General features: G+C 46.6%; 1 protein-coding gene across 1 annotated transcript in view; it reads left to right on the forward strand.

Annotated features, from left to right (window-relative positions):
* The window catches only part of LOC139764606 (G-protein coupled receptor dmsr-1-like), a 186,958-nt gene that overhangs the window by 123,891 nt on the left and 39,224 nt on the right, over positions 1–23,843 (forward strand). Inside the window, exon 2 of the mRNA XM_071691450.1 lies at positions 1–274. This exon is cut by the window's left edge and continues 2,037 nt beyond it. Within this exon, the coding sequence (XP_071547551.1) occupies positions 38–274 (237 nt within the window). The 5' untranslated portion in view covers positions 1–37. The remainder of the gene's footprint in view (positions 275–23,843) is intronic.

The following is a 23,843-nucleotide window of genomic DNA, read 5'->3' on the forward strand; positions in this document are numbered from 1 at the left end:
GGTGCGCGCGCCTCTCCGACCAGCGCACCCTTCCCACATGATGTCTGCAGGCAGCGGCGAGTTACTCCAGCGCATGGAAGAGCTGGAGGCCTACGTCACCAGGGAGGAGCTGGTGTCCATCCTGCCCAACCTGACGAACGAGCAGGCCTCCTACCTCCTGCAGCTGCTGCCGGTCCTGAGCAACACCTCCAGGGGCATCGCGGACACGCCCAGCACCTCGCCCGTCACGGCCGACCACGCCTTCTGCGACGTGGGCTTCCGAGACGGTTACAAGGTAAGGTCTCTCCGCCTTCTGCTGCGTTCGTGAGCAATATTTTTTTTTATTTTCGTGCGAGTTGAGGATTCGTGATGCTTTTGAGATTATTCGTAACTGTGGCGGGGGTTTTGGGGGGGTCATGGGCACGAATGTGGGAGACCTGAACGTATAGCTGCATGAGTAGGACTGTCGTAGCTTGCGTGGAGGTGTGATATCATCATATACCTTCGCTATCGCAATAATCATACCTTCCCTATGGCAAGTATCATACCTTCAGTATCACAATAATCACACCTTCCCTATCATAGTAATCATACCCTTCCTATGACAATAGTCATACCTTCCCTATGGCAATAATCATACCTTCCCTATCACAGTAATCATACCTTCCCTATGGCAATAATCATAGCCTTCCCTATCACATTAATCATACCTTCCCAGCGCAATAATCATAGCTTCCCTATCACAATAATCATACCTTCCCTATGGCAATAATCATGCCTTCCCTATGGCAATAACCATACCTTCCCTATCACAATAATCATACCTTCCCTTTGGCAGTAATCATATCTTCCCTATGGCAACAATCATACCTTCCCTATAGTAGTAATCATACCTTCCCTATTACAATAATCATACCTTCCCTATCACAGTCATATCTTCCTTATGACAGTAATTGTACTTTTTCCTCTGACCAAATCATACCTTTGCCCTGATATATCATTACCTTCCCTATGACTACATTAATGCGTTGCCTATAACCAAAGTCATATAAACCCTATAACCAAAACCATACCCTCCCTATAACCAAAAAGCCATACCCTCCCTATAACCAAAATCATACCCTCCCTATAACCAAAACCATACCCTCCCTATAACCAAAACCATACCCACCCTATAACCAAAATCATACCCTCCCTATAACCAAAACCATACCCTCCCTATAACCAAAACCATACCCTCCCTATAACCAAAATCATACCCACCCTATAACCAAAACCATACCCCCCTCCCTATAACCAAAAACCATACCCTCCCTATAACCAAAAACCATGCCCCCACCTCCCTATAACCAAAACCCTTCCCTATAACCAAAACCATACCCTCCCTATAACCAAAAACCATACCCTCCCTATAACCAAAATCATACCCTCCCTATAACCAAAACCATACCCACCCTATAACCAAAACCATACCCTCCCTATAACCAAAATCATACCCTCCCTATAACCAAAACCATACCCACCCTATAACCAAAACCATACCCCCCTCCCTATAACCAAAAACCATACCCTCCCTATAACCAAAAACCATGCCCCCACCTCCCTATAACCAAAACCCTTCCCTATAACTAAAAACCATACCCTCCCTATAACCAAAACCATACCTTCCCTATAACCAAAACCATACCCTCCCTATAACCAAAACCATACCCTCCCTATAACCAAAACCATACCTTCCCTATAGCCAAAATCTTATACTTTCTCCTCATGACCACAAAAAAAGAGAGAAAAAATCGATACAAGTGTGAATTGGTCGTACATGAACTGATATATTCAGCGAATCATGTGCGCCCGATTTGCTCCATGAAACCCAGTTCATACGAGGAGAGAATAGATGAGTCAAATGTGCAAAATACAGGACGTGGGCACAGGCAGTGAAGCCAGCAATGTAAATGAACAACTTCGAAGCAGAAGAGAAGAAAAGAAAAAGAGAAACACTTTTGCAAAACGGACAGTGTAACAAGCAGTGGTTAATTTCACAAACTCAGTCGCATGGGAATTCGTTTTTCTTTTTTTTTATGGTTTTCTTTCTAATGATAACTAGAACCAATTTGCAGAGTATATCATGTCTTTGTAAAACAGTAAATTGACAGAGATCACTTTTCATAGGTCGTTAATGAACGTGAAATTCCCTGATATAGTGGGGGGCGTTTGCTAGCCACGAACCACGCACGGGCTCGCCCGGGTTCGTAAGTCATGGGTTACGGGAAGTTGGCTCACAGACAGCCTAGCCGTTCATCCTCCCCTCTGGGGCTGGATCAAAAGTAGGTACCTCATCTAGGCTAGGATGGATATATATATATATATATATATATATATATATATATATATATATATATATATATATATATATAAAATTCACTTCGAGTTGCAAAAAAAAGAAAGGAAAGAAAAAGAAAATCCCTTAATGAACACCACTTTTTTTTGCCCACAAAATCCCTTAATGAATACCACTTTTTTGCCCACAAATAGAAGCATTGTGGCCAGGCGATAGCGCCTCTCCTCACTTAAGGAGGAGAAAGATTGTGACTTAATGACCGAGTGTGAGGTGGTTCGCCTCATCCCCTCCTCATTCCCCTCCTCCAGCACACAAGGCGAATCTTAAAACGAAACTGGCTCGAGTCTTTACCCGAACCTCACCCTAACCCCACAAACTCTACCACCCTCCTCACCACCTACCTACCTACCTGCCTGCCTACCTACCTACCTACCTACCTACCTACTTACTACCTACCTACCTACCTACCTACCTACCTACCTACCTACTACCTACCTACCTACCTACCTACCTACCCACATACCTACTACCTACCTACCTACCTATCTTCCTTCCTACCTACCTACCTACCTACCTACCTATCTTCCTTCCTACCTACCTACCTACCTACCTACCTATCTTCCTTCCTACCTACCTACCTACCTACCTACCTACCTTCCTATCTATCTACTTATCTACCTACCTACCTTCCTATCTATCTACCTACCAACCTACCTACCTTCCTATCTATCTACCTACCTACCTACCAACCTACCTACCTACCTACGGGCTTTCAAAAGCCTGTTCAGACTCCCATGTGTAAGACTGATGAAGATCCCGACAGTTGTATTTGGATATTCGAGGGATTGATGTGAATGGGAGGAAAAATAATATATGTAAGTGTGTTACGTCCTTTGTCTCTCTTTTTTTTTCCCCATCATGCATTGAAAGTCTCTCTCTCTCTCTCTCTCTCTCTCTCTCTCTCTCTCTCTCTCTCTCTCTCTCTCTCTCTCTCTCTCTCTCTCTCTCTATCTATCTATCTATCTATCTACCTATCTATCTGTCTATCTCTCATCTGTCTATCTAGCTATCTGTCTATCTAGCTATCTATCTATCTAGCTATCTGTCTATCTATCTATCTATCTATCTATCTATCATTCTGTCTTTCTATCTATCCATCTCTATCCACCTATATCTGTCTGTCTATCTATCTATCTGTCATTCTCTCTCTCTCTCTCTCTCTCTCTCTCTCTCTCTCTCTCTCTCTCTCTCTCTCTCTCTCTCAAGAATCTTGTGATTCAAAAGAGAATAGTTCACTGCGTCTTGTTGATGCCTCAGAGACGTTTATTGCTCTAGTCCAAAAACACATTTGGGTCTTCTTAAACCTGGGGGAGGGGAGGGTGGTTTTGTTTGGTGGCCTCTGTTCATAAGACCATCTCTCGTGGTGTTACGTCTTTTTGTGGTCTTTCTCTCCAACGTGGTGTTGTTGATTTGATGATGATGACGATATTATTATTCCCGAGTGAAATGGTGTTTCCAGCCATGCCTGGCGGTTATGACATGAATGATGCATGGTATTCATGCTTGAATGTCGTTGACGTTGTGATGGGAAGAGAGAGAGAGAGATGAGATATAAGAGAGAGAGAGAGAGAGAGAGAGTTTAGAGATATAACTACGAGAGAGAGAGAGAGAGAGAGAGAGAGAGAGAGAGAGAGAGTTTAGAGATATAACTACGAGAGAGAGAGAGAGAGAGTTTAGAGATATAACTACGAGAGAGAGAGAGAGAGAGAGAGAGAGAGAGAGAGAGTTTAGAGATATGACTACGAGAGAGGAAAGAGAGAGAGAGAGAGAGAGAGAGAGAGAGAGAGAGAGTTTAGAGATATGACTACGAGAGAGAGAGAGAGAGAGAGAGAGAGAGAGAGAGAGAGAGAGTTAGTTTAGAGATATGACTACGAGAGAGAGAGAGAGAGAGAGAGAGAGAGAGAGAGAGAGAGAGTTTAGAGATATGACTACGAGAGAGAGAGAGAGAGAGAGAGAGAGAGAGAGAGAGAGAGAGAGAGAGAGAGAGAGAGAGTTTATAGATATGACTACGAGAGAGAGAGAGAGAGAGAGAGAGAGAGAGAGAGAGAGAGAGAGAGAGGAACTCTCCATACGTGCATCTGGCTCTCAGTAGAGTTCACTACTGTCTCCTTTTCATTTCAGTGTTCAGCATCCACTTACTGAAGCACAGAGGTGAGGGGGGTGGGTCAATAATAGTTATATTTTTCCCACTACATTTGAACAAGATCATATCGTTTTATCCTTCTTTTAAGACATACTTCTTTTAAGACATACTTCTTTTAAGACATATTTCTTTTAAGACATACTTCTGTTAAGACATACTTCTTTTGAGATATACTTCTTTTAAGACATACTTCTGTTAAGACATACTTCTTTTAAGACATACTTCTTTTAAGACATACTTCTTTTAAGACATACTTCTTTTGAGATATACTTCTTTTAAGACATACTTCTTTTAAGACATACTTCTTTTAAGACATATTTCTTTTAAGACATACTTCTTTTAAGACATACTTCTTTTAAGACATACTTCTTTTGAGATATACTTCTTTTAAGACATACTTCTTTTAAGACATACTTCTTTTAAGACATATTTCTTTTAAGACATACTTCTTTTAAGACATACTTCTTTTAAGACATACCTCTTTTAAGACATACTTCTTTTAAGACATACTTCTTTTAAGACATACTTTCCTAGGGGGGAAAAAAAAGAAGAAAGTATAGCTCTTGTTTCTGTAACCGTGGTATAGTTAAGACTAAAAATAAAACCCGTGAGTTACACAAGAAAGAAAAAATAGATCAATTTTCTTTTCTTAAGGAAAACGTAGGAAAAGAAAACGGTACCTGATCACAAGACAGCGAGATCACAAACTGTATCGAACTTTGAGAAAAAAATATTTAAGAAACGCTTCCTCTCCCTCCTGCCCAAGCCAAGTTTGCTTCTTTTTTTATCTTTCTTTTTCTCTTTTAAAATGTAGGTTTCTCTTGAGAGCTGGGGTAACTTTTTCCCCCCCCCTAAACACACAACTTTTGAAAGTAATTTGCCTCGCGAGTTTTTAGGTCGGGCTGTGGTGGGAGAGAGGGTGTTTTAAAACCGCTACAGGCTATAAGGGGGGAAATGGCGACACAATTCTTGTGTTAGAGCAGTCGAGGAGGCCAGAGTGTGATGTGTATTTGGACGCGCGGGTAAACTAATGCAAAAGAACTATCTCACCAACCACCCATTCTCTCTCTCTCTCTCTCTCTCTCTCTCTCTCTCTCTCTCTCTCGTCGCGACCCTTTGAAAGGCGGACGGTACGACCCTTCAAAACATCGTAGGGACGACGCGAGCGCGACGGTACGACCCTTGTACGCGAAGGGTTACGAGGCTAAACACGACGGTACGACCCTTGAACACGACGGGGCGAGACTAAACACGACGGTACGACCCTTGAACACGACGTGGCGAGACTAGCAAGACGGTACGACCCTTGAACACGACGGGTCGAGACTAAACACGACGGTACGACCCTTGAACACGACGGAGTTAGATTAACACGACGGTACGACCCTTCAACACGACGGGGAGAGACTTAACACGACGGTACGACCCTTGAACACGACGTGGCGAGACTAACACGACGGTACGACCCTTGAACACGACGGGTCGAGACTAAACACGACGGTACGACCCTTGAACACGACGGAGTTAGATTAACACGACGGTACGACCCTTCAACACGACGGGGAGAAACTTAACACGACGGTACGACCCTTGAACACGACGGGGAGAGACTAACACGACGGTACGACCCTTGTACACGACGGTACGACCCTTGTACACGACGGTACGACCCTTGTACACAACGGGTAGGCCTTAACCACCCCCCCTCCTTTTTTATGAACAGGTCAAAGGCTCAAGGGTCATCAGGTACCTTCGAAGTTGAAGGGGTCGTACCATCTTCCTCAAAAGGGTAGGGGGGAGGTAGGGGTCGTCGCACGGTTCTCCCCAAAGAACCAGGGACGAAAATGCGCGACCATTTTTACTCGCTGTCTGAATTGATCGTCCGCTCTTTGTACGTGTCTCGCCGGGGCTGTTTGTCGTGCGCTGGGAGTTTATACGCCACCAAGACTTTGCGGTAAAGTGTTTACCTCAAGTCTGTAGTTTTCGACCCCCTTTCCCCAAAGTTGCTGATGTTTTCCTCATAAAGCGATTTTCCCCCTTTGTTTTCATAGGCTTATATCAACACGGACGTTCAGACACACACACACACACACACACACACACACACACACACACACACACACACACACATACTTGCACACATAAGCTTTAATGGAGAGGCAAAAAAATGGATAAAGGAATGTGGACGGAAGGAAAAAGAGACGAATGATCTATAGACGAGGAGGAGAAGGGACATGATAAATGACGAACACCTAGGGCAAAAACGTACGTGTATATATATATATATATATATATATATATATATATATATATATATATATATATATATATATTATATATATATATATATATATTTATATATATATATATATATAATATATATATATATATATATATATATATATATATATATATATATATATATATATATATATATATATATATTTACAAGAGTTATCATTCTGTGTTATGGGAATTGTGTTGTTCTTTGGTTGCTGACGACCTACCTTGAGTAAGGAGTTTGCGTCTTTTGATCGTTGTCCTGACAAGAGAATTTTCAGATGAGGGTCAAAAAACGCTTGTCAGGTGTGTGATCACAGGAAGGGTGTGTGGGATGTGTCCAGGTGTGTGACCACAGGAAGGGTGTGTGGTGTGTGTCCAGGTGTCTGACCACAGCAAGGGTGTGTTGGGTGTGTCCAGGTGTGTGACCACAGGGAGAGTGTGTTGGGTGTGTCCAGGTGTCTGACCACATGAAGGGTATGTGGGGTGTGTCCAGGTGTGTGACCACAGGAAGGGTGTGTTGGGTGTGTCCAGGTGTCTGACTACAGCAAGGATGTGTTGGGTGTGTCCAGGTGTGTGACCACATGAAGGGTATGTGGGGTGTGTCCAGGTGTCTGACCACAGGAAGGGTATGTGGGGTGTGTCCAGGTGTCTGACCACAGGAAGGGTATGTGGGGTGTGTCCAGGTGTCTGACCACAGGAAGGGTATGTGGAGTGTGTCCAGGTGTCTGACCACAGGAAGGGTATGTGGGGTGTGTCCAGGTGTCTGACCACAGGAAGGGTATGTGGGGTGTGTCCAGGTGTCTGACCACAGCAAGGGTATGTGGGGTGTGTGCAGGTGTCTGACCACAGCAAGGGTATGTGTGGTGTGGTGACCATATACGTGACCACAGACATAAGAACGAAAACATCCAGACAAGAAACATCATAAATCAAGGTTTCAGATCCTTCGTCTTATTCTTGAAGATTCCGATCCCCTTTAGCGAGAGGCAGGAAACCTCCGTAAACTGATGAAAAAGAAACAAAAGACAATTCTCGTTCAGGAACCTTGAGTTGTTTGTCGCGACCCGTGAGGAGAGATGGAGCTATCAAGTAATCAAGCAGTTTTCCTTCCCCCTCTTCTCTACCCAGCCCCAGCCACACACACACACACACACACCCTCCCTGTGGTGCCACTGATCCGATTACTTAGAGAGAGAGAGAGAGAGAGAGAGAGAGAGAGAGAGAGAGAGAGAGAGAGAGAGAGAGAGAGAGAGAGTATGGAGCTGCCTTAGCCGGACTTCCAACACCACCCCCACGTCCCTCCAAGACGTGGTGGACCCTGACCACAGTCAGCTCCTCCTCCGCCGCTTCCTCCTCCTCCTCCTCCTCAACCTTTCGAGACTTTGCCTTAAATTTAAGGTCCCTATACCTATGATATCGAGACTTTACCCTAAATCTAAGGTCCCTGTACCTATGATTTCGAGATTTTACCTTAAATCTAAGGTCCCTATACCTTTCGAAGCTTTACCCTAAAATGAAGGCCTTTATACCTATGATTTCGAGACTTTACCCTAAAATGAAGGCCTTTATACCTATGATTTCGAGACTTTACCCTTAATTTAAGGTCCCTATACCTATTATTTTTGGGGTAGGGAGGATGGGGTGGTCCTCCTCCAGGTGGTATGAGAGGTGTGAAAGAGTGACGAAGTGATACATGATGAAGTACTTTCAGATCGGTCGTTCCTCAAGTCCTCCTCAAAACCTTCCTAAGTTCACTTCAAATCTTCCCCAGATCCTCTTGAGGTCTTCCCCAGGTCTTCCCCAGATCCTCTTGAGGTCTTCCCCAGGTCTTCCCCAGATCCTCTTGAGGTCTTCCCAAAGGTCTTCCCCAGGTCTTCCCCAGATCCTCTTGAGGTCTTCCCAAAGGTCTTCCCCAGATCCTCTTGAGGTCTTCGCCAGGTCTTCCCCAGGTCCTCTTGAGGTCTTCCCAAAGGTCTTCCCCAGATCCTCTTGAGGTCTTCCCCAGGTCTTCCCCAGATCCTCTTGAGGTCTTCCCCAGGTCTTCCCCAGATCCTCTTGAGGTCTTCCCAAAGGTCTTCCCCAGATCCTCTTGAGGTCTTCCCAAAGGTCTTCCCCAGATCCTCTTGAGGTCTTCCCCAGGTCTTCCCCAGTTCCTCTTGAGGTCTTCCCAAAGGTCTTCCCCAGATCCTCTTGAGGTCTTCCCAAAGGTCTTCCCCAGATCCTCGTGAGGTCTTCCCAAAGGTCTTCCCCAGATCCTCTTGAGGTCTTCCCCAGGTCTTCCCCAGATCCTCTTGAGGTCTTCCCCAGGTCTTCCCCAGTTCCTCTTGAGGTCTTCCCAAAGGTCTTCCCCAGATCCTCTTGAGGTCTTCCCAAAGGTCTTCCCCAGATCCTCTTGAGGTCTTCCCAAAGGTCTTCCCCAGATCCTCTTGAGGTCTTCCCAAAGGTCTTCCCCAGATCCTCTTGAGGTCTTCCCAAATGTCTTCCCCAGATTCTCTTGAGGTCTTCCCCAGGTCTTCCCCAGATCCTCTTGAGGTCTTCGCCAGGTCTTCCCCAGATCCTCTTGAGGTCTTCCCCAGGTCTTCCCCAGATCCTCTTGAGGTCTTCCCCAGGTCTTCCCCAGATCCTCTTGAGGTCTTCCCCAGGTCTTCCCCAGATCCTCTTGAGGTCTTCCCCAGGTCTTCCCCAGATCCTCTTGAGGTCTTCCCCAGGTCTTCCCCAGATCCTCTTGAGGTCTTCCCCAGGTCTTCCCCAGATCCTCTTGAGGTCTTCCCAAATGTCTTCACCAGGTCTTCCCCAGATCCTCTTGAGGTCTTCCCCAGGTCTTCCCCAGTTCCTCTTGAGGTCTTCCCCAGGTCTTCCCCAGTTCCTCTTGAGGTCTTCCCCAGGTCTTCCCCAGATCCTCTTGAGGTCTTCCCAAAGGTCTTCCCCAGTTCCTCTTGAGGTCTTCCCCAGGTCTTCCCCAGTTCCTCTTGAGGTCTTCCCCAGGTCTTCCCCAGATCCTCCTGAGGTCTTCCCAAAGGTCTTCCCCAAATCTTCCCAAGATCCTCTCGAGGTCTTCCCCAGGTCTTCTCCAGGTCCTCCTCTAAACTACACCAGGTTCACTTCAAATCTTCCCCAGTTCCTTATGGGGGTCTTCCCCAGGTCTTCTCAAGGTCCTTTTCCCAAGGTCTTTCCCTAGTTATCCCCCAGGTCTTCCCCAGGTCTTCCCCTGGTCCTCCCAACATACACACAACAGTTCATCCCCAAGGTCTTTCCCAGGTCAGGTCCTCAACAGTGTCTACCCAGGTCGTCCATAGATCCTCCCTAAGTCTTTCCCAGGTCATTCCTAAAGTCTTTCGCAGGTCCTTCCAAAGTCTTTCCCAGGTCCCTCCTAAGTCTTTCCCAGGTCCCTCCTAAGTCTTTCCCAGGTCCTTCCTAAGTCTTCCCCAGGTCCTTCCTAAGTCTTTCCCAGGTCCTTCCTAAGTCTTTCCCAGGTCCTTCCTAAGTCTTTCCCAGGTCCTCCCTAAGTCTTTCCCAGGTCCCTCCTAAGTCTTTCCCAGGTCCTTCCTAAGTCTTTCCCAGGTCCCTCCTAAGTCTTTCCCAGGTCCTTCCTAAGTCTTTCCCTAAGTCTTGTCAACTGAATAATTCTCAATAACAGACACCTGAATCAAAGGGACGAGGGGTTGGTTGATGAGCAAAGCCAACGAAGAGAATTAGATCCCTCTACATATGATTTAATACTCTACAGGAACTATTCTACAAATAAAATGGCGCGATGAATAAATCGTGGTGGGGAAATTTCTTCCAAAGGCTGAGATGAAAACATTTCTATTGTGCGAGGGGAGAATATTTATTATATTCTTTTAAAAGGAGTCTTGAATAAAATGCTGGTGGTATATGGGCCCGGGTCAGTGCTAGGGCAATTCTGTCCCCGTTACGTAGAGAGAACAATGGGAATTTCTCGTAAAAGGTTGAGGTATTCGTCTTGTTCTTCCCTCACATTTCTAAAGACACTGTTGAAAGGAAGTGTAATATATATACGTATATATATATATATATATATATATATATATATATATATATATATATATATATACGTATATATAAATATATATATATATATATATATATATATATATATATATATATATATATATATATATATAGATAGATAGATAGATGTATCTCTCTCTCTCTCTCTCTCTCTCTCTCTCTCTCTCTATTACATGTTGGCTCAACCATTTCATCCCAGGATAGAGTGACCTGTGAGAGGAAATAGCAATGAGTTGCTCCTGGGATTAATATCCCACGACAATAGGGAAGGTTCTTACCGCTTCGTTTGTGGTTTTGGCCTTTGACCCAGAGGTTGTTACTCCTTTGTTAGAGGCTTGGCCTGTGACCCGGGGTCTCCTACGCTTTGGTGTGTGGCTTGGTCTGTGACCTGGTTGGTCTGTGACCTGGTTGGTCTGTGACCAGGTGGTTCCCATCTGACACACACGAAGAAACAAACACGAGTTTGCCTCCCACACTCTCCTTCCACAGTGATATTTTGATCACGTTTCTTTCCCTTTCGTTTCGGTTTATATATATATATATATATATATATATATATATATATATATATATATATATATATATATATACTTATACATATTCCCTTTATCCAGCGTTTGCAAGGTAGCGTTAAGAACAGAGGAGTGAGCCTTAGAGGGTATATCCTCACTTGGCCCCCTTCTCCGTTCCTTCTTTTGGAAAATTATAAACGGGAGGGGAGGATTTCCAGCCCCCGCTCCCTCCCCTTTTAGTCGCCTTCTACGACACACAGGGAATACGTGGGAAGAATTCTTTCTCCCCTAACCCTAGGGATAATGTATATATATATATATATATATATATATATATATATATATATATATATATATATATATATATATATATGTATATATATATATATATATATATATATATATATATATATATATATATATATATATATATATATATACCATTAAGTTCCTCGTTTATATTTTTTCGTCTTCTCGTATCTTGTTCCTGTCATACACAGCGTCCATATCTTATCCTCCATTTTCAGTAATGGAGACAGCAGGATCTTTCCTATTTTCCCTTACAGATAAGTCACATTACGTCGAGGTTCTCCTTATGGAGGTGAAAATTCATCTTCTGATCAGTTTTCCCTGATAGGATATCACCTCAATCCAACACGGTGTTGCCTCTGTCCTTCTGTTCTACGGGTATTCTTTTCGCCCTCACGAACACAATTGAGTCGTCTCCATGTTTCTGGCTGCTACTGCTGCTGCTTCCTATAGTTTTCTTGTGTGTGACCTGACACACGAGGATGACTGGTGGATCCTCTCGTGGCTCTTGTCTTTCCCTCCTCCTATAACCATTCCACCTTTCCTCTTCCTATAGCCATTCCACCTTTCCTCTTCCTATAGCCATTCCACCTTTCCTCTTCCTATAGCCATTCCACCTTTCCTCTTCCTATAACCATTCCACCTTTCCTCTTCCTATTACCATTCCACCTTTCCTCTCTTTCCTCTTCCTATAACCTTTCCTCTCTTTCCTCTTGCTATAACCATTCCATCTTTAAGAACCGAGTGTGTACAAACTCCCGAGAAACTTCTAATTTCTCTTTTCCTTCCTGCCATCTTTTCCTCCTGTCTTCTTATCTTTCATCTGTTATATGTATGACCGAGGAAGTATGAGGATTCTCAATTTTCTGTGGTCGTATTTACGAATGCTCTTTGAAATCTGTGTGTGCCACTTTTAGATAGATAGATAAAGAGAGAGAGAGAGAGAGATAGATAGATAGATAGATAGAGGGAGAGAGAGAGAGAGAGAGAGAGAGAGAGAGAGAGAGAGAGAGAGAGAGAGAGAGACAGACAGACAGACAGATACAAAATCCAACACTTCACTCAAGGGTTTATCATCTCGAAAAGTTGCTTTTAAAGCACACGTTTCATTCTGTGATATATATTTTTTTTTCTTTTTATTTTTACAGGTTTTAAGACTTGAGCAAATTTACTCAAGGACGATTTTGAGTTAATATCTTAAGAGGATTATACTAGTCATGTGGGGCTCTGCCCACCGCCAGAAACTTCCTGGATGATACACAAAAGGGGTTTAGGTTACGAGGAAATGATGAAGGGGGCAAGAGGAGGAGGGTGAAGAAGGTGGTGGTGATAGTAAGTAGTTGAGCTTTGAGGGGGAAGAGGCTTGTTTAGGGAGAGAGAGAGAGAGAGAGAGAGAGAGAGAGAGAGCTGAATGGCGAAAGGTGATTTGCCCTCATGGACTTCGAGAGAGCTCGAGAGGAGGAAAAACACACACACACACACACACACACACACACACACACACACATACCTACGAACAACACCTTGATTTCACTATAGGTCCGTAACGAAGTCAAAAAGCTGGCGAAATACAGGACACTGCGTCCACGAAGACGAGAGAGAGAGAGAGGAAGTGGGGAAAGAAGAGAAAGTTAGTGGAAGAGGTAAGGGGAAAGAGCACGTAGTCATTAAGCCACCACAAGTAATCCCCATCCCATTCCTCGAAGACGTCCCCCCTCATCCCCAAGCGTTCCGGTCTCACTCGTCTCCAGTTTATCTCGTCGCGAGTTCGACGTGAGTTCGATGTGTGTACGAAGTGCCTCGCATAGTCTTTGGGCAACGTCCATATACTCTCTCTCTCTCTCTCTCTCTCTCTCTCTCTCTCTCTCTCTCTCTCTCTCTCTCTCTCTCTCCTTGGGCATATCATCAACTTCCCCCAACTAGTCTTCTGGTCTTCGGTCCAAAAAAAGAAAAAAGAAAAGAGGATCGTCCAGGAACTAAGTCAACGGATAGGGTTTACCACCGCCAATCCACGTACCCCACTCGGTCGTCCTCACCACCGACCCCACACTGTTGTAACACTCGGTGCCCCGTGCAACACACATGCCACCACACACCCCTCCTCCTCCTCCTCACTGAGCGCGCCCTCCTATCACTCCAGCAACACAAGTACAACCCGGAGCAACATTTTTCCCTGGCAATTCTGAGGGATTTGCATACATTTTCAACACTCAAACAGTTACGCAAAAAAAAAAAGAAAATGCTCAACGTATTTTCAGGATGTGGATGATTTATTCCTTCAACACCTCTCCAACAGTCCTTCTATCCGTCTAACAACAATGCATTTCCAACAATAGTCCCTTTTTCTAACATCTCTCTCCACCTGCAACTCTCCTCCATCACTTCAACATAACCCCTCCTTGAACCCATATCTAACAGACTAACACATCTGCAAGTCTTCTCCAACATTCCTCCGTTTCTCTTCATCATTCCCGCAACACATCTCCAACAATCGTTCAACATTGCGTTAAGTGTTCTTCAACTCTCTTACATTTTCTTTTCCTTTTTTTTCCACGACGCTTGGTCTTAAGCCTCCTATTGCAACCTTCCCCCAAGTCATGTATTTTTCCCTCATCACCATCATCTTCCCTCACTGTTTACGTCTTCACGAAAGACTCGTGCAATATACTCGTCTGCTTCGTCGCCCCCCACCTATCATTTGTAGTCTATCTCTCCTCCTCCTCCTCCTCCTAAGTGTGAAGGGTAGGTAACATGTGATCCAATAGAATTACCCTGGGTAGATTTACAGGTTCGATACTCACTGTAAGGCACTGCAAGAATGCTGGCCGAAGTTGAAGGCTTGTTCGAAGTATAGATGCGCGTGTGGCCGCTCAAGGGAGATGATTACAATTGAGTGGGTTGGGAGAGGAAAGTCTAAGGCATATTGTTACATTTGAGATTTAATGAATGTATGAGTCTCTCTCTCTCTCTCTCTCTCTCTCTCTCTCTCTCTCTCTCTCTCTCTCTCTCTCTCTCTGCTCACAGACAGACGCCGGTTAAAGATGTTTAAGGTAATGAACTTGGAGCATCGTCAGGGGACTAGAATTAGAATAATTTCCCCAAGCGGTTCTCTCTCTCTCTCTCTCTCTCTCTCTCTCTCTCTCTCTCTCTCTCTCTCTCTCTCTCTCTCTCTGTTTTCATTCATTTGGAAAGAGAAAGAAAAATAGAATGTCAGGTGATGAAAGTTTTTTAGTTAGGAGATCTTCTTCGTCGTCCGATGGGGCCGAGGTGGTTGAATCATTCTGGATAAGTCCGTAGACTTATGGAGTAATGCGCGAACGATGGTTAAGGGAACGGAGCTTTTGAATAGTTTCCTTTCGTCTCACTTGTGTTTGAATAGAGTACTCGCTCCTCTGTGTGTGTGTGTGTGTGTGTGTGTGTGTGTGTGTGTGTGTGTCAGTGTCGAGGAAGCCTCTCTCTCTCTCTCTCTCTCTCTCTCTCTCTCTCTCTCTCTCTCTCTCTCTCTCTCTCTCTCTCTCTCTCTCTCTCTCTCCCACACACACACACACACACACACACAAGAGACGTATCCCTCTCTCCCACACACAAGAGACGTATCCCTGTTAAGACACAGTTGCATGATACCGCCTTCCATTCTCTTTAGCAGCAGTGACCACCCACCCTCCCTCCCAAATATACACGTAGGCTCCACCTGGGTCCTTTCTTCCTTCCACCGCCAACTGCTTTCTATCCACCTGGCCAAACGCAAGAGCTAGTCTTTTACCCCCTTTTCGTACACAGGAGCTTCTCCGGGAAATCCAGTATAATTCTTCCCCCAATCCCTTTTCCCACATCACTGGGTACATACCTTCCTTCACAAAACCTTTATTCATATATTCCCTTCTCATCTTCTTTAATCCGGAATTTGAAGGCCAATCTCTTCCTCTATAATCCGGAATTTGAAGCCCCATCTCTTCTTCTTTCATCCGGAATTTGAAGCCCCATCTCTTCTTCTTTCATCCGGAATTTGAAGCCCTTTCTCGTCTTCTTTAATCCGGAATTTGAAGCCCTTTCTCTTCTTTAATCCGGAATTTGAAGGCCCATCTCTCCTTCTTTAATCCGGAATTTGAAAGCCCATCTCTCCTTCTTTAATCCGGAATTGGAAGCCACCTTCTCTTTTTCCATAGTCCGGAATGTTAAGATCCCTCTCTCTTCCTCTATAACCCAGAACCTGATGGCCAAAAGTAAATCCAAAGACGATTTTCCCTGAACCCTGAACGTAGAAGATCATTTCGCGGTCACGTCTTCGAGGAAAAGAGAAAGAAAGAATGTTATTCCTTCCCTCCACGTCGCCAGAGACTCTTATCTATCCCTCTTATCTATCCCTCGTATCTATCCTCTCAAGGACTTCCCCTCTATGTCCCCCTCTGTCATCCGGAGATGTGTGGTTCTTCGTCCTCGGGTCTCCCGTCGCTTCCTTCAGACGAAAGGACCACTTCCCAGACCCTCAGCTGGTGGGTGCTGTGATGGGCCCACTTGCTGAGAAAGAGAGAGAGAGAGAGAGAGAGAGAGAGAGAGAGAGAGAGAGAGAGAGAGAGAGAGAGAGAGAGAAAGGAAACATGAAGCCATTATTTCCCCTGTTCCAGACGCTGGCTCGCTCAGGCGGGAGAGGCAACTGTGTATAAAAAAGAGAGAGAAGATTATCAATCAGTCACTAATTGCCTCTGTATTCTTGAGACGAAAATACGGTCGGAGGAAACTGAAGTCCCGGCTGTTGATGTGTTCACTGAACCTCGCGTATTCACCCGTTTACGATAGATATACGACATTACGTATCTGTTCTCGTGTCTTCGATGACATCCTTCGCCAGGAGGGAGAGAGTTCCTAGTCCTCCCTCTTTGAGGACTTGGCAGAATCCTTCAGGGTACTCCCGAGGGCGAGGGTAAAATGCCTCTCTCTCTCTCTCTCTCTCTCTCTCTCTCTCTCTCTCTCTCTCTCTCTCTCTCTCTCTCTCTCTCTCTAAGGTCGTGGTACTGCGTGATGTGATAGGGTAATCTACGTCATATCTACCCATCCCCAAACTCCCTTCCTCCTCCTCATCATCATCTTCCTCCTCCTCCTTCTCCTCCTCCTCCTCCCCCTCCTCCTTCTCCTCCTCCTCCTCCCCCTCCTCCTCCTCCCCCTCCTCCTCCCCTCCTCCTCCCCTCCTCCTCCTCCTCCTCCTCCTCCTCCCCCTCCTCCTCCTCCTCTTCCTTCTCCTCCTCCTCCGAGCAGCAATGGAATGCAATGTTACCTTTTTTTGATGAGTAGGATTAGATCAAACATTGATTACGAGTGTGAGAATTACTCGTTTGAAGTTTTAAGAAGTGATTCCTATGGTATAAACTGCAGTATACAGTGTCTTCACTCTGGCATACTATTCCTTCTATAGTTTACAGTGCCTTGGGTGAAGTAGTACACATGATACTTCACTGAAGCATAAACAGTGCATATACCGTGTCTTTTATCGTACATACATTGCCTTCACTGTAACATACCATTCCTAGGTTACAGGTTACAGTGCCTTCACTGAAGCATAGATTTACTTCACTGAAGATACACAGGGCATATATATAGTGTCCTCAGTGTAGCATACGGTGTCTTCACTGTAGCACACGGTGCCTTAACAGTGACATGCAGTGCCTTCAGTATGAAACAGTGACTCCTTCTGAGCCTATGTCGCTGTCACTGCCACGGGCTTGCTAGCTGGACGTTTCTCCTTGTCGTAAACGAAGCGCTGGTCTGTGTCGCGATGTGTGCCCAAGAGCTGCAGGGGCCTCTCTCTCTCTCTCTCTCTCTCTCTCTCTCTCTCTCTCTCTCTCTCTCTCTCTCTCTCTCTTCGAGAAAGGGTGACGGAGGTCTTCTCTCGAGGGAGGGAGAGGCTCTGGATAACAGAGGAGAGAGAGAGAGAGAGAGAGAGAGAGAGAGAGAGAGAGAGAGAGAGAGAGGCCTCTCCCTGGTCAACAGGCCTTCCCTACTCCTCCCATGCGATTCAACTACCTGGCTCTACCATCTACCTCAGACGGGTCCAATATGGCTCTACCATCTACCTCACACGGGTCCAATATGGCTCTACCATCTACCTCACACGGGTCCAATATGGCTCTACCATCTACCTCACACGGGTCCAATATGGCTCTACCATCTACCTCACACGGGTCCAATATGGCTCTACCATCTACCTCACACGGGTCCAATATGGCTCTACCATCTACCTCACACGGGTCCAATATGGCCCTACCATCTACCTCACACGGGTCCAATATGGCTCTACCATCTACCTCACACGGGGTTACGGAAATCCCTCACTGACTTGAGCGGAGTGTCGTTCGTGCGTTCGTGGATTTGAGGTCGGATTTCTCTCACTTGGGAGTGACAGTGAATCCCATACGTGTGTTGAGTAAAAAAAAAATAAAATGGATTGGGGGATGGATGAATATGAGGTATATTCCCCCCCTCATGCAGAAGGTGACTGGTTCATGAGTGTGGTTTCCTACTCATATATGAGTTGCTGGTCTGGAAATGTCTACGAATATTTTTATGTATATTTTTTGGCTAACTTTCTTTTTTTTCTCTCTCTAGTTCGAAGTCATCAGTGTAGTAATCCTCACATCCCTTGTCTTTATTTTTTCGTGTGTGTGTGTGTGTGTGTGTGGGTGTGTGGGTGTGCGTGTGTGTGTGTGTGTGTGTGTGTGGGTGTGTGGGTGTGCGTGTGTGTGTGGGTGTGTGTGTGTGTGTGTGTGTGGGTGGGTGGGTGGGTGTAAGAAATAGAGGGATGTCGGTGGGACGAATTGACTGGGGTCGATCAGTTTTTCTTGGAGATAAGGAGGAAGCCAGGCAGCCTGGGATAGCCTGGGGTCCAGGTGGAAGCCTGGGATAGCCTAGGGTCCAGGTGGAAGCCTGGGGGTAGCCTGGGGTCCAGGTGGAAGCCTGGGATAGCCTAGGGTCCAGGTGGAAGCCTGGGGGTAGCCTGGGGTCCAGGTGGAAGCTTGGGGGTAGCCTGGGGTCCAGGTGGAAGACTGGGATAGCCTGGGGTCCAGGTGGACGCCTGGGGTAGCCTGGGGTCCAGGTGGAAGCCTGGGATAGCCTGGGGTCCAGGTGGAAGCCTGGGGGTAGCCTGGGGTCCAGGTGGACGCCTGGGATAGCCTGGGGTCCAGGTGGAAGCCTGGGATAGCCTGGGGTCCAGGTGGAAGCCTGGGGGTAGCCTGGGGTCCAGGTGGACGCCTGGGGGTAGCCTGGGGTCCAGGTGGAAGCCTGGGGGTAGCCTGGGGTCCAGGTGGAAGCCTGGGGGTAGCCTGGGGTCCAGGTGGACGCCTGGGGGTAGCCTGGGGTCCAGGTGGAAGCCTGGGGGTAGCCTGGGGTCCAGGTGGACGCCTGGGGGTAGCCTGGGGTCCAGGTGGAAGCCTGGGGGTAGCCTGGGGTCCAGGTGGAAGCCTGGGGGTAGCCTGGGGTCCAGGTGGACGCCTGGGGGTAGCCTGGGGTCCAGGTGGAAGCCTGGGGGTAGCCTGGGGTCCAGGTGGAAGCCTGGGATAGCCTGGGGTCCAGGTGGACGCCTGGGGTAGCCTGGGGTCCAGGTGGAAGCCTGGGATAGCCTGGGGTCCAGGTGGAAGCCTGGGGTAGCCTGAGGCCGCCCCTCAGAAATGGAGGAAAAAGAAATGATTGTCCCAATTAAGGAGGACTTCACTCCCAGCGTCCCGGTAAACTGTGGTATGTGGCGAGGTGACAGCATACAGGGAGGCCCAGCGGAGGAGGAGGAAAGGGGGGAGCTGTGGGCACGGCCACTTTGGGGTCATATACTGTTCCTGTTAACTGGTGGAAATAGAAGACCGAATCGCACGCCCGTACCCACAGTGGTACCAATCCCATATCCATGTCCCCATTGGGGTACCAATCCCAAATCCATGCCCCCAGAAGCCCCATTACCAGAACCCGTGCCCCAGGACCACCAATCCCAGATCCATGCCCACAGAAACCCCATTCCCAGACCTCCCTCCTACTTCCTCCTCCATCCTACTTCCTCCTCCATCCTTCTTCCTCCCTCTTCCTGCCTGGCCAACATGCCACAGCAGCTTTAACCTCACACGGAAGCACTAGGTGGGTGACCCTACACGGAAGCACTAGGTGGTTCATGCTACACTGAAGCACTAGGTGGTTCATGCTACATTGAAGCACTAGGTGGGTGACCCTACACTGAAGCACTAGGTGGTTCATGCTACACTGAAGCACTAGGTGGTTCATGCTACACTGAAGCACTAGGTGGTTCATGCTACATTGAAGCACTAGGTGGGTGACCCTACACTGAAGCACTAGGTGGTTCATGCTACACTGAAGCACTAGGTGGTTCATGCTACACTGAAACATTATGTGGTTCATGCTACACTGAAGCACTAGGTGGTTCATACTACACGACAATCGAACTTTAAACGCCGGCAATACGAACATCAACGCGTTATTTGCAATCACATTCGAAGGGCTCGAGGGTATGTACTCACTCCACTGTGATTGAGGTCGTGGAGAAGAAGAAGAGGAAGAAGAGGAGGAAGAATTTTCACCGCTTCTTAAATGCGATGAAAATTGATTTACGACGCATTTTAAACGCCCCTTAATATTTTTTCTAAGGTCAGAGATTAATTATGCCAATTTATCAAATGCTAACAAATCCATGACAAACGCAGGGGACGTTTTATATATATATATATATATATATATATATATATATATATATATATATATATATATATATATATATATATATATATATATATATATATCTTGGAATCTTTAGGGTGAAAGGAAGTAGTTTGGAATCGCTTATTCATACGATGAATATTGTAGATTTGTAGAAAAGAAGGGTAAAAAGACCTTAGAAATTCATTGTTTAATGTATGAAGAATATTTTAGATTTGTAGGCCTGTAGGCTAAAAGAACCCTCAGAAACTCAGTGTTTAGTGTATGAGAAATATTCTAGATTTGTAGTCCTGAAAGGCCACAATAAGCCTCCGACTATCAGTGTTCATTGTACCAGGGATATTAACATTTCTTGGCAGATGCTGTTAGCCTTAGCAAAGTCGTAGTATTAATCACTGGCCCGTCTGTATTATCCTCCTCTTCGTTGTATTAATCAGTGTTGATAATCTTGGCCCTGACCGTGTGATTAATCAAATAAATCTTCATTCTTTTAATGATTAATTTCAATCTTGCATATCTTCCTTTTCATCATAATCTAAGTAATTCTAGCCATTAATCTCAAGCACATTTGCATAATCACTATTTCGTCAATAACTTTCATAGAATTTCTAATGCTTCTGGAGTCAGGATTTAGTTAAGTTATCCCTTAATATTACCAACTAGAGAGGAAAAAAATGTCCTTATAGGCATGTTTACCGCTCAGATGGGAAACTAATTCATAAATTCACTTTAGGAACCATCCTTAAAGACAGACGGACACTCTATGTCTAAAATGTGGTAATGTCTGACGTCACCTCTACGTGCAAAATGTGGTCATCTTTGACGTCGAAAACGTCCATTCTATGTCCCAAATGTGGTGATATCTGACGTCGAATACGTCAACTAAGACGTATGGTTCCTGGAGTGTTTAAGGTTACTGTATAGTGGAATGTATTCCTAGGGCGTGGCTCCCATGGCGACCTGACACACCATGAACCGTTCATGACCTGCAAATAGGTCATAACATTCTCTCCGGGTGGGGTGAAGGGCAACGCTCTATAACCCCCAGTCTTCACCAGTAGACAGTCTATAACCCCCAGTCTTCACCAGTAGACAGTCTATAACCCCCAGTCTTCACCAGTAGACAGTCTATAACCCCCAGTCTTCACCAGTAGACAGTCTATAACCCCCAGTCTTCACCAGTAAACAGTCTATAACCCCCAGTCTTCAGCAGTAGACAGTTTATAACCCCCAGTCTTCACCAGTTAACAGTCTATAACCCTCAGTCTTCCAGTAGACGTCACAAGTAAACACCTCCACGATTCCTAGCCACTTAGAGAGGCCAGTTCGGTAGTGGAGGCCCAAAGCAGCGAGAGACCCTATATGAGTAGCTGTGTTGCAGCACGCCATCCTGCAGGAGGCTATAGAACCTTTTAGGGCGTCGCATCCACGGGTCTTATATAGCCATCCCCCAGCGGACGCTGAGAGCCACACATCATTACCTCGCCCTTGGGGGGCCCTGGACTGGCTTGGCTGCGTGGTTGGTTGGCTGGTTGAGAGGGGGAGGGGAAGGGAAGGGCGTGGAGGGAGAGGAAGGGAAAGGGAGAAGGTCGTGAGCTGCTGGAGTTAGGGCAAGGGAGAGAGGAGAGAGGAGGAGGAAGAAATGGTGGTTCTTCAATCTGGGGTGAAGGTGTAAACAGAACAACGACGGAGAATCTTTGGTAAAAAACCTGATGACTTATGAGAATGACCATTTTCCTTGAAGGAGTATATGGACGAGATGGATCTCACGGCGGGATCAAGGTGCTCGCTACCTTCCCCTCCAGTGTGGATCGAGGGGGAGAGAGACAGAGAGAGAGAGAGAGACAGAGAGAGAGACAGAGACACACTCTCCCTCGCTCTTATTTAACACCCCTTGGAACAGAACGGACGAGTGTCACGTAACTGCATATACCTACACTCCTCCGGTACACACACACACACACACACACACACACACACACTATCTCTCTCTCTCTCTCTCTCTCTCTCTCTCTCTCTCTCTCTCTCTCTCTCTCTGGGTGGAGGCAATATATATTCCCCATCTTCACCACTAAGTAACCTTCATATTCTCCACCACCCCCCACCCCACTTTATCAGGTTTATCCCTTTAGATTTAGCCGTGTGTGTGTGTGTGTGTGTGTGTGTGTGTGTGTGTGTGTGTGTGTGTGTGTGTGTGTGCGTGCGTGCGCGCGGTGCGAGGCGGGCATGTGATATTGGAGGTTTTGTGCTCTGTGAGGCGCGTGCTTGTGGTGGTGGGGGAAAAAAAATATGGATGCTGGAAGAGGCGTGTGCTGGGAAAGATGGGTGTGCTGGGAGAGGCGTGAGCTAGGAAAGAAGATGGGTGTGCTGGGAGAGGCGTGTGCTGGGAAAGAAGATGGGTGCTGGGAGAGGCGTGTGCTGGGAAAGAAGATGGGTGCTGGGAGAGGCGTATGCTAGGAAAGAAGATGGGTGCTGGGAAAGGCGTGTGCTGGGAAAGATGATGGATGCTGGGAGAGGCGTGTGCTGGGAAAGATGGATGCTGGGAGAGACGTGTGCTGGGAAAGATGGGTGCTGGGAGAGGGTGTGCGTTGTAGGAAAAAAAACATAGCTTCTGTTCCACAGGTCAAAAGCTATGAACCATACGAGAGATTGTGCGAGGCCATTCGTCAGTCTGGGGAGAGAGAGAGAGAGACAGAGAGAGAGAGAGAGAGAGAGAGAGAGAGAGAGAAAGAGAGAGAGAGAGAGAGAGAGAGAGAGAGAGAGAGAGAGAGAGAGAGAGGGCGAACTTTACCCCCCCAAGTGATGCTGTATGACTGACGTATAGAACAACACACAGCTCAACACCACAACCACAACCACCTTCCCTCCACAACCCCCATAACACAACACCCCACCCAATACCACGCACCCACCCACCCACCCACACTCACACACAACCCACCCCCACAACCCCTCCATAACACAACACCCCACCCAATACCACCCACCCACCCACCCTCCCACCCTCACACACAACCCACCCTCACAACCCCCCCACACAACACCCAACCCAATACCACCCACCCACCCACCCACCCTCACACACAACCCCCCACCCCACAACCCCTCCATAACACCCCCTCCCCCAAACACCCTCACACACAACCCCCTCCACAACACAACACCCCCTCACCCATACAACCCACCGCAACGGTGTGAGGGGTGGGATGAGGGGAAAGGACAGACACCCATTTAACCCACGTTGTTAAGCCTGGCCATACCAGTCACTGTCTTCAATCTACATATAAATGTGGATTTCAATCTTGTTTTTCTGCCTTCGTTAAGGGAGAGAGAGGGAGAGAGAGAGGGAGAGAGAGAGAGAGGGAGGGAGGGAGGGAGAGAGGGGGAGGTAGGGAGAGAGAGAGAGGTAGGGAGAGAGAGAGAGAGAGAGAGAGAGAGAGAGAGAGAGAGAGCCATTCACACACATACACATACCGAAACA

Source organism: Panulirus ornatus, chromosome 50 (assembly GCF_036320965.1).
Source record: "Panulirus ornatus isolate Po-2019 chromosome 50, ASM3632096v1, whole genome shotgun sequence".
NCBI classification, from domain to species: Eukaryota; Metazoa; Arthropoda; class Malacostraca; order Decapoda; family Palinuridae; genus Panulirus; species Panulirus ornatus.